Source organism: Haplochromis burtoni, unplaced genomic scaffold (genome assembly GCF_018398535.1).
Source record: "Haplochromis burtoni strain Fernald_Lab_line unplaced genomic scaffold, NCSU_Asbu1 Contig_4, whole genome shotgun sequence".
In the NCBI taxonomy this organism is placed as follows: Eukaryota; Metazoa; Chordata; class Actinopteri; order Cichliformes; family Cichlidae; genus Haplochromis; species Haplochromis burtoni.
Window position 1 is genome coordinate 5,226,897 of NW_024582365.1, and position 11,653 is coordinate 5,238,549.

At 41.4% G+C, this 11,653-nt stretch overlaps 1 protein-coding gene across 2 annotated transcripts in view; it reads right to left on the reverse strand.

Annotated features, from left to right (window-relative positions):
* Positions 1-23: 23 nt before the first annotated feature.
* kdm2ab (lysine (K)-specific demethylase 2Ab) overlaps positions 24-11,653 on the reverse strand; it is a 15,698-nt gene continuing 4,068 nt past the window's right edge. Inside the window, exons 6-23 of one of the 2 annotated variants that reach the window (XM_014334859.2) lie at positions 10,090-10,268; positions 9,777-9,883; positions 9,519-9,612; positions 8,633-8,786; positions 8,401-8,516; positions 6,767-6,893; positions 6,367-6,641; positions 6,177-6,254; positions 5,815-6,072; positions 5,329-5,457; positions 5,119-5,205; positions 4,727-4,951; positions 4,506-4,535; positions 3,259-4,304; positions 2,405-2,568; positions 2,115-2,261; positions 1,728-1,943; positions 24-1,636 (exon numbers count right to left, since the gene is read on the reverse strand). In XM_014334859.2, the coding sequence (XP_014190345.1) occupies positions 1,455-1,636; positions 1,728-1,943; positions 2,115-2,261; positions 2,405-2,568; positions 3,259-4,304; positions 4,506-4,535; positions 4,727-4,951; positions 5,119-5,205; positions 5,329-5,457; positions 5,815-6,072; positions 6,177-6,254; positions 6,367-6,641; positions 6,767-6,893; positions 8,401-8,516; positions 8,633-8,786; positions 9,519-9,612; positions 9,777-9,883; positions 10,090-10,268 (3,614 nt within the window). In that variant the 3' untranslated portion in view covers positions 24-1,454. The other variant, XR_006054501.1, reaches the window with a different exon arrangement.

The window sequence follows — 11,653 nt, forward strand, 5'->3', positions numbered from 1 at the left end:
ACAGAAATCACGAAACCCAGCCATTGTTTATCATTCTTTTATTTATTTTTTTCTTGAAAAATAACACAAATAACATAAAGTGAAAAAGGCTTCTGAAAATAATTACAATGCTACAGGTTCCCCGTTTTGATAATCTAAAAGAGGAAAAACACATTTACACAAAAGTATACATTTATATTCTTATATTCATTTTTAAGGGATATGGCCAGGAGGAGCAGTCTGGGAGGAGACCTTTGATATAGAGCCATAACACTATAAGGGAACAAAGAAATGAGCAGAACCCCCACCTCCCTAAACAAAACATCTCTACACTGAATCTGACAAAGTCATGTGAAAAGTAGATGGTCACATTTTTTCCTCTCTTTTTATTTGTAAATGAAAGCAAAACAAGTGTATCAAAGACAGGTGGGGAGCGGTTTAATCTAGAATAGTTTTGCTCTAAATGTTGTCTCTGTACAAAAACAAAGCAAAAGGAGTTTGGAAATTATAGCACCTGAAGTCTAACGTTGTTTGAAAATGCACCATTTATCTGACACCTTATCCTTGGCTCGTCCCCTACACTTAATGCAACCTGCCCTTTTGTTGGGGTGAGGTCTTCTTGCCATGTTGATTGCCTACTCACACTTTTAACTTTCTTACACACTTAGCATCCATGTACACCATACAACTGGACTTGTGTCGCAACCAGTGACTTACAAAGCTGAATAAACATCTGGTAAACATAGGTCATTCCCGTAGCTCACGTTTCCCAAGTCTGACATCGAAGTCCTTTCACCTTTACTTTCCTTTTTTTTTTTTGTTTGTTTGTTTGTTTTTTAAGTATCAAAGCATAGCTGTTGTGCATGAAGCGCAAGTCATCAAACAATTGAACAGAAAAAGATATTAATATGCTTGAAGCACCCAAAAGTAGCTGAAATCAGTTAAGTTCAACAAAACAATGCATGTTTGTTCTGCGGATGAAACTCAAAGTCTCTGCTTATCTTTCTCAAGGCAGAAAGCTTGTGATGACAGTCATGACTGGCTCTGTCCAAAGAAGAGTTGATGACTTTGATATCCACAGGATGTATAGTCTAATACAGCTTTTAATTGCCTGCATTCTCCCACTTAGGAAAATTAAAAAGAAAAAAAAAAGAAAAAAAAAAAAGATGTTTTCTCCACTCACCACGAAGTCCCAAAAGAACAGCAAAAAAGCTCCTGAGTCCTTTTTTCCTTTTTAAGTACATGGCAAAATAAAATGTAAAGAAAAGAAGCATTGTTCCAGCTGTGACATGCCATTTGTCCCCCTCCCAACAGCACCAGTCAGCGAGCCCTCCCAGTTTAGACCCCACCCTTCCTTTACGTGGCACAGGTGCATGAGCTTCCCTGCCTCTCTCTGTTGTACAGATTCACATCAGGATCCACTCCCTCCGCTTTTGCATCCCAAATCACGTCTGCAATGAGAGAAGGCGAGCCGCTTAGGATATCCGCTGGATCAGTTTTTCGTCCGATAGGCAGTAGAGTGTGTTGACCGACAGCTCAGAGATGAACGCCTCACAGGCCTTGCGGGAGACACCTTTACAGCCTCGTAGGTCAAGCAGCATGATGCAAGAGAGACGGCGGAGATACTTCAGACACGTATCTGTCAGTTTACTGCAGCCTGGAAAAGAAACGTGAAAACATTTATCTCCAGTTGAATGAAACTTCCCAGAAATGCTGTCCAGTCCATATACTTCCCAACAGTTTCCTACCTCCCAGATTGAGTTCTGTGAGTGTGTTTCGCGTGGACGAGCCCACTGCAGTCAGCAGATTGATGGAGTGGTCGGTGAGACTGTTGCAGTGGGACAGATCCAGTTTTGTTAAATGGGGCATGTGGCGGATCACCAGACGCAGAGTGGAGTCGCTAATGTCCAAACCTGCTAGCCGCAAACACTGCATGGACCGCAACTGACTACGATTGTCACAGCCTGGACCAGAGATGAAAGAAAACAAGCAGAGACATTCTGTAAATTTGGTAAAGGAAAGGGAGAAAGGAAAAGGAAAAGACACGAAAAAGAAAGAAAACTATACTAAGTCTATTACTTGATAATGCACATCGTATGATCACTTTGTACCCTCTGAGGCTCCCCTTTCCTTACCTGGAGGAGTGACTAGATCCCTGATCTGAGCATCTTTGACGGCATCTGCATATCGCAGATCAAGTGAACGGAGTAGAGGGCAACCAGAGGAGCACAGAGCTGAAACAGAGGACCAGGAACAACCTGCCAGCATCAGATCCTTCAGCCCTGTAAAATGGGTAAGATTTAAATAGTGTTTAATGCCATACAATCTAAAAATTGAGTCCCCATTTTATGTGTTAATATTGTTAATACATCTATATTGTCCCTTTCAGAATTCAATAATCCTGGAAGAAAACTTGAGTGTGTACCAGGCAGGCGGTCAATGAGCCAGCTGAGCTGTTTTTTAGAGATGTTGGTCCAGGAGAGGTTGAGTGTGACCGGCTGTCTCTTTATGATGCCTGTCAAGGCCTGAGGACTAACCGTGCGCTTGATGCTTAGGTCAATCCGCGCCCAAAGCCGCTTGTCTAAACACCTACAGATGAAAACATATGCATAAAGAACATATCTGTGCATTTGTAGATATATGGGTCAGCGATACAGTCTAAATAAACCATCTTTTAGGCTTTCAAAAGGGCTCACTGGGCCTTTTAACAAATACAAATCAAAGTGGTCTGAATTGATTTTAAAGACTGAAATCCAACTGAATCTTACTAAAATCTTTTTAACATTTAAAAAGTAGAAGCAAAATTATCCTGCCTCTACAACATGAAATTGAAATGACCCACAAGACGGCCCAGTTAAACATACCTCGATCGTGCGATTCACACCTGTAGTCTGGCATAATTTAACAACTTAAAAAAAGGTCCAGATTCAGAGTTATCATAAATATCAGATAAAAATGCTGAGATCCTGAGGTGATCAGCCAGGTAACAGTCATCACTTTGCTGAATTACAAAAAACAAAAGTCCAGTAGGGTTTGTAAAGCTCTCTTAAAAAGTGTGAAGCTTTTCTTTAACTTAATGCAGAGACCAGCTATAGAGGCCACATTAACCAGAGAACAAGCCATCATTTGTAGCCAGCACAAGTAACGTCAGTGATTTGTAATTTAAATTAGGTAGAATGGGCCTGAACGCGTATGTTTTACTTTGCTTTTTATGAGTGTAGCAAAACAAAAAACACTTTAAGGAGATTTGTTAGTAAAGTGTCAGGGAAGAAGTCTTACCATTTGTACCAGTTCTTGCAGACTGCCATGCAGACGCAGAGATCTGCACGATTTAAGTAGCGGAAGACAGACACCCACACCTCTCTCTCACAACTTGGGTTATTCCCGACACTCCCCCTTTCTGCTTCGCCCCCTCCTTCCTGCAGGGCAGACAGAGGGACGCGGAGATGGGGAAGCTCAGAAGATGAAGACGAGGAAGCTCCATTGTTCAGTTTGGCTGGCCTGGTCAGTCTCATTCTTTTTGAGGCCTCAAGTCTCTCTGAGTGGGAAGTGCGAGTGCCAGTGTGTCCACTGCGAGTCTGCGGTGGTGTGTGCCTATTTGAGTGCTGATCAGGACAGGGGCTGCGATTTCTAATTGGGGGTCTGAGGAGGGCTCTGGGCTGGCTGTGTACTGTGGAAGTAGCAGTGTGAGGGGCGACAGCCTCTAATTTGGGGACAATAGCTGACGCGTCCTGTTTGGCTCTGGTTGGCCTTTGGAGTGTGACTTTATTAAGATATGTTGCATCTCTGTCCCCTGTTCGACTTTCCTGCTCCATCTCCTCCTCTTCATCCTCATCTGCTCCATTTTGGTTGGCCATCTCAAACCCGTCCTCTTCTCTTTCTTTGGCTGCCTGTCCTTCCCGTCTCAACTGTGGCTGGTTCTCTTTATCACCTCCCCTCCCACTGTTCTGCCCACTCTCTTCTTCTTCGTCGTCGTCACTGCTGCTGCTGTTGGTGCTGCTGCTGCTGCTGTCCTCACTGTCCTCTTCCAACTCTGCGTGACTCTGACCACCTCTGATGCCTTTTCCTGCCCCTCCTCCCCGCAGCCTCACACCTCGCCCTCTCCCCCTGCGGGGCTCTCCTTTGGGTGCAAGCACTAAACCATGGGAAGACTGCTGCTGCTGCTCAAAGGACTCGGTCTCTACTGGATTGCTGTGGTAAGAAGACCCATTCGCCCAGGTGGAATCTTGACCTCTGCCCTGAGGTAGTCTGCTCGCTGGAGAGCGCAGACGAGGCAGCACCCTGGAGCCCAGCAGCCTCGGGGAATGAGCTAGAGATGACGATTTCTGTTTAGAGGGAAAAGGCAAATATCAATAAGACATGACATGTTTCAGACATCAAATCTAGTTCTACAAAAAAATGGTTGTGCATAATTGTGTCATCTGCTGCAGATATAAAACATTGAAAAGTTGATAAAAAAAAACTTCACAAATGCAACAGTTTCAAATGCAATACAGAATAACTGCAGAAATAAGTGCACCACTTACTGTTAACATTTTGACCCGATCCAGTTTCAGCTGCAATAAAAAGAAAAGATGTAGGGAAGAGTCAGCTACAGAAAAAACTAATCTATGAATAGATAAAGTGTTAGCTTATTATTTAAAGTCAGAGACAGTTTCCCCAAACAGGTGTTTCAGTTGGAAAATCAGTAGCAACTAAAAAAAAAATACAAATCAATGTGAAACAAACTTAAGTATCCCCAACTTACTCTCTTTTTATATCTGAGCTGAAGCTCAGTTGCTCGTTTGCGGCTCTGTTGATGCTGTAGTAGCAGTTTCTGAGAAGGCGGTGGTGCTGTTGGCCGGCCTTGGGGTCTGCTACGTTTTGCTGGACCCGCCTCTTCACCAACACCAATTCCTTCCCTGTATGAAAGTTTGGACTGTGGCAAGGAGGTTGAGCCTTCTGACTCTTCACTTTCCTCATCGCTGGAAGACTGATATGGGAGTGTCATTATTAATTAGTGTATCAACATCAACTATAAGGCAACAGGAAGTGGCTGATAAACAATAAAGGGAAAAGAAAAAAAAAAACACGTCTGAAAGAATGAACCAGCTAAAGCAAGAAGGAATCAAAGTAAATGTAAGAAATATATTTAAGCACCTCTGATGCTGAATCTTTTCCTTGGTAACATTTGGGACACTCCCAACAACTCGGTAAGTCCTTATTGATCTTCCCCTCACCAGGTTCCTAAAACACAACAGGTAAATGTTTGAATTGGAAACTACAAAACCTGATCACAAATGCAAAAAGCATCAATGCAATAACTGTGTAATGTCCTTAATTTATACGCTAGATCAGAAGCAGACGCACCTTAATGCATTGTCGATGGGCGATTTCTGAACACACAGAGCACTCCATGAGGGTGTGAGTGATTGGATTTGCTTCATCTGACTCCCCCTCTCCACATATGGCACATCGTGCTGTGTTCGGTAACGCAGGCTAGGTGGTGGACAAAATAAAGCCCGAAGTTTTACATATAATACTGACAGGACACTTGTTAAGCCTTGATTATACTTTCGGTGTCTATGAGTCGGCAAGGGTCTGAGTGATGTAACCTTTGGCACACACCTGCCTGCTTTTTTTTTTTTTTTAACTTAGCTGTCAGGTCTTCAGCAACTGAGTATAATCAAAACTTTAGAATGATTTTCCAGTTCAGTTTGTCAACACACTTTAGAGTAAGACGCTTCAGTAAAAGTATGTTTTAACAGTTTTCAGTGTTTCTTCTGCATGCATTTACAGATGGACAGCATAATTATTTCAGTGTATATAAATACAATGATGGGTATGAAATCTTACTGCTAGACACTGTCGCATGACGCAGCTCTTCTTCATGCGCCCAGGTCCACCGAACTTCCTCATGTCATGGCAGTACTGGCAGTTGCCACACTCCTTCCTGCAGCAGGCAGCACAGCGCTTGCACCTCACCCGTCTCCGTCTCAAGGCGGAGATGGAAGACCGTTTGGTCTTCTGACCCAGAGGCTTGTGGAGGGTGGGTCCCAAGCGAGGACGGTAAAGAACAGGTGTAGGAGGAGTGGGAGGCTGGTACCATGATGGCTACATATACAAGACCAGCAGGCAAAATGCATGTTATGATTGAGTCCCACAAACATCAGGCAGATGATTAAAAATAAAGCTTAGAAAAATAGTTCACTACTCACCCTTTCAGGCCATCTGACTATGGGCTCTCCAGTGTAGGCTAGCTTAGGGCTGTCATCGGCACAATCTGTCAGAACAGCCTAGACAAAAAAAATATGGAAATGACAGATGAGTATTTGGTCTAAATATATTAAATAGAGCATGTGACTACATTCTAAGTTGATCAACGCAAGGAACTTTGGTGACTCTCACCCTCATGTCCTCAAGCAGGCCTGCAGCATTCGCAATTCCTTCAGGGACGCACTTTTTGTGGCTCGGCAGCTCCTCCAGTTTTCCTAAAAGGTTCCACAGTCCTTCCAGCTCAAAGGGGGTCAGCACGGGCCGGGGTTTGCTAACTTGGATTGGTTTTTCTTCTTCGACATCTTCCTCCTTGATCTTGATATCCTCATCTTCATCATCAGTGTCATCTTCATTGGAAGCACCATTACCAGTGTAGGCATTGTTTTCGAGGTCAGCTGGTGTTAAGCCTTAAAAAAGGAAGCATGTAGTGTTTAAAGTTAAAGTAAGTGATAAACAAATGTTTGTGTTCTGTAGGAAAGAAAAAAAAAGGGGGGGGGGGCAGCGGTCTTTATCTGAGTACATTTATCCTTACCTATACCGAGGGAGTACTTCTTGAACTCAGGGGTGAGGTGCGAGATGTCGGTCAGACAGTAAAGGTATCTCTCCAGGACGTACCAGCACATCTCATAGTAAAACGGGTACCTGAACTTTGCTGGCACCTAGGGGATGTTGATAAAAACAGACCAGGAAGAACTGCTAAATCTTATATAATAATGATATATTTATGTCTGCATTTCTGTTCCTGAACTCCCCCTAGTGGATTGGTTCAATCTTTATGAAACTTGGCCCATAAACTACCTCGGGTACCAAGACTAATAACATCACAATATGGCGGTTGATTCAAATATTTACGGCAAATAAAAAACTGCTGGGTTTTTTCTGCATATTTGTATCCAGAACCTGCGTGACTGAGGCCAGTTTGTAATATACACCATTTTTACGCAGGTAAATAAAACGTCCAAAGAACCACGATGGACATAAAAGCAACCAAGTAGTCACATGAACCATGGGTATGTCAATTCATTCGTTTGAGCTAAAGTGTTGCCTTGCTTTTTCAATTATTTCCTTCTTCGTTTCTATTTCTATCACAATTAAAAGCTCCTATTATTGATTATAAAGTGAAGGTTAAAGTGTTTGACCTGTAGCAAAATGTTGAAAATGTCCTTTTCTCTCTAAGAAACCATGTAAAGGTTCATTTTAAACACTGCTCAAAATCATATTTAACCCTAATTTAGTACTAATTAAACTATTTATGCTTATATTATAGATAGATCAACATTTACAAATAACAGAAACCATATGTATAGCAATCCATGTAAATAAATGACGGAAATATGAGCCATACCACATACAGGATGGGAACATTGATATTACATGTGTTCCTATAGGAACATGTAGGAAGTTACATGCTTGTAATGCATCTACAATGGTTCCAAATTGTTAATAATTAAATGTCTTTTTTAAAATTCTCAGCTGCACCTATGCAACTATATTATTTTTTTTGTTTTGTTTTGTTTAACAGCTACTGTCAAGCACCACAAAAAAGAAGCATTTGTCACACGGTAGCTGTGGTTTTCACTTCTTCTTAGAAATATATATTTAAAAAAAATATGGTGTCACTGCAGACACAGCAGTCCAGATACAAGCTGAACACCTGTGTGTGTGGGCTAACCAAGCCGGATACCTAACCTGTGTTATAGCTAAATTTAAGAAAGGAAAAGAAACTTGACATAGTCTCAAAATAAACTTCATATTTTCCATAGCTCATTTTGATTTCATCTACCAGTTAAAGTCACAGCATCTCCAAAGTTATAATATACAACAATCTCTCACACAATTTGAGGTCTAGTTTTTCCTTTCAGACTTTTTAATGACCTGCAGTAACCCTGTCAGTGGGCTACAATTGTGTGAATAGTGCTTTACAACCCCTGGATTCATATCCAAGAACCAAAAGATGCATACATGTTTCAATTTCAAGAAAATGACAGTACTGGCATCAGATTTCTACAGTGGGAATACCCGAAAAGGTACTAAATGGTTTTTTTAGACTTGTCTTTTTCCCCCCTTGTAATTTCCACACGGCCCTGAATCATGTATTACATTACTCTAAAATCTCAAATGATTTATAAAGACATTTAAACAGTGAGCTGTTTAACTGCTGCTCACCCGTGTGCGATCCTCAATGGTGTAGATGTTGAGCTGCATCGGGATGTTAAAGCTGTGGAGGAAATTCCCCCCAAACACCAATGTGTCCTCTGGTGTGTACACAGCATGGATCCACCCTACACCATTTTAAACACAGGATGCTTGTTTACATGTGTGAGAGGCTTACATACATTGTCTCTACCCTCGTCTGTAACTGTATGTACTAACGCTATTATTCTATTACAGAACAGACCTGATGGGATGACGAAGGTGTTCCCTTGATGGAGCTCTATCCTTTGACAGTCATGGCACTTATCCCCCAAGAAGATGTCTCCCTGTTTTCCTGATAAAACCCAGTTCTCATACATCTCCAGGTTCTGTGGTGAGGGTGGAATCAGCCAGAACACCTGTAGGGGGAAAGTAAATCTTAGTTAGAATCTGCAATGCATGCCAACTAAACAATTTGATCTTCCCTCTAGTCTGCTAACAAGAATTGAATTTATTAAAGGAACTGGCATGCACTCATAAAAATGTCCCCGTCAGTATTTACTGCATAATAACAAGAAGTGTGATAACATTAGATCATACTTTGATTTATTCTGAAAGCAAGACTGAAGAAAAGGACTGTCCCAGATTAAGTTTTTACCCAGCTGTTATAGGCACTGCTGTTAGAGTTTCTGTAAACACAGCAGCCTACCTGGATTTTTTAAATACAAAAGCCACAATTGTTAAGTTAGCTAATGTACCTTTACTATTATGTTCAGAATTCCTACACGCTTGTATCCATTTCAGAAAAAGCTCCAACTTATCATTTGCAGTAACCTCAGTGTTTGCATCTTCAGTAAAATACACCTTTCTTCTCCTTCTTGCTTATTCTCCTTTAATGCCACCAAATTTCTCTCAATGGTAAAGGCTGTAAAGTGGGAAACAAATTCTCCTTCTAGAAACCCTCTGTGAGTGCAGAGATGCACACATAGCTCCTTTGCTGCATGTGGGACTCATAGTTAGCGTTGCAACTGTGCAACAACAGCCTACATACACATAGAAATATGCCTGTTAAAACCACCAAAGTTAACAACTATTCTGATGGACACCTCGTTAAATCTATAGTTCTTGTGCGGTGTGACATTCAAACTGACCTTTCCTCCTCTCAGAATGTGGTACCAGACGGAAGTGCCTCCAAAGTCAATGTGGAAATCTGTGAAGCAGCCCTGCACACTCATGAGACAGTACCTGAGAGATATGAAGGCAGGATTGAAAACCATCAAACAAGATTAAAATGTGAACAGAAGCTGGCATACAGATTAGCTAGCTTACATTTGCATTGATATAGGAGAGGGTCATGATGGTGGTTTCTCTACAGCACAGCAAATGTTAAATGTTGTTAATTTACTCACTTCTGTACTTTGGGATAGTGCATGTCTATGATGGCATTGGTGGAGTCCCTCTGCCTCTCCTTGATATGACGGGGCCACATGTTGTCCACCCAGTCAATAAGGTCCACCTGTGTAATACAGAAGTACACAATTAAAATTTCAGCACCAAACCCGAGACTATTCTGATGATCAGCACCACTTTCTGCTTAACACATCACAGTTGGTCAATAACTAAAGGTGAAGTTACGGATCCATTTTTTTTTTCCCCCCAAACAGTTGCTTCAACAAGTACAGTTTCTGTAAACGTCATGTGTAAAACTGTGCAAACTCTCACCGAAGCAGGCCGTTTCACCAGGTTTTCCAGTCTGGTGTGACTGAACTCTAGACTGATGACATTGTAGAGTTTTTCTCTTTCTGATGGTGGCGTCTCATAGTACCGTCGCCACTGAGCCATCGACATCTCAATTCCTTTCTGGGTGTTCACATCCATAACGTCTACAATACGTCGACTACCTGTAAGCACATTAATGTCAACTGAGATCATTGCTTACTTTGCATAACACTCACCAGCAGGGCTGGGCGATATATCAAGTTTTTAAATACATCGATATATATTTTTATACGAGATATGAGATGTGAAGATATCGTTTATATCGATATAGTCTATGTTACGTTATAATTATACTTGTGCAGCCGCAAGTTTGCCTCTCTTTCGTCCACTTTTGTCTGTACGCAAAATTACTCTGCCTCGCCTCTCTCCTTCACTGAACACAACTCCCCCTCCCCCATCATTTCAACTGCAGGCTACAAGAAGGACACAGAGGAGCTGGTCGGTAAAAAGAAAACATTTGGAGATTACTATTTTAGTGCTGCCAGCGTTAATCTCGTTAAAATGACATTAACGCTGCATTAATGCGACAAATCTCCGTTAGCGAGTTACCACGGATCGGCACGTGCATGGGGCTGGACGGTGTCAACGTGTTAACGAGCTAACCGCGCTAACGCGTTTGGCCTAAAATCCTTTAATTTTCTCAAAAATCGACAGTGCGCCTTATGTATGAATTCTGGTTGTGCTTACTGACCGATAACCGATTTTATGTGCTACACGACGCTCAGCAATCTGTCAAAAAATGTTTTAGTACAACTTTGGTAAGCTACGAAGCCACACCGCTTGATGGATTGTCAGAGCATTACGACTACCGTAGTCAGGAACCTCGTGGAGTACTACGTACTGTCCTTCAACATGATATTACCGTATTGTGTGTGTATAAGGACCACAAATGGCCTGGTTACAGAGCGGATTTCAAACTCAAGGCTGTCAGTCACGCAGTAGAACTTAGGAACAGAGCAGCTGCAAAATCTGTCTTTATTATTATGCTCAGCATCTTTTTAGTTTACATTTTGACTGCACAATTGTGAGCTTTTTGTTATGCACAAAAACAACACTGTTATTTTATTTATGGAGCATTATTATTTAATAAATGCTAATAATTTATTTTACGTACATCTATGCTGAATGTTAATAAAAGTGCCTGTGTGACATCTGGGACAGCTTGGACTAAGAACTCTTTTTTTTTGTTCTTACTTTATGGCTTAAAAAAAAATATTAAAAAAAAAATCGAGATATATATCGTATATCGCCATTGATCGCCCAGCCCTACTCACCAATTTATAATGGATATTTTGTAAACCTTTACTCCATTTTTCCCCCCAATATGCACAAATTTTTGGAAACAAAACAAACTAACAAAAAAAACAAATAAACAAAAAAAAAAAACATTACTACGTTTTGGAGCCACAATGAGCAGAACAGTACACAAGTTAAAAATCAACTCTTCAGTGCTCTGTGGGGCTGTTACAATACAAGAACTATTTTCTAGATCATGGGTGCAAAAATT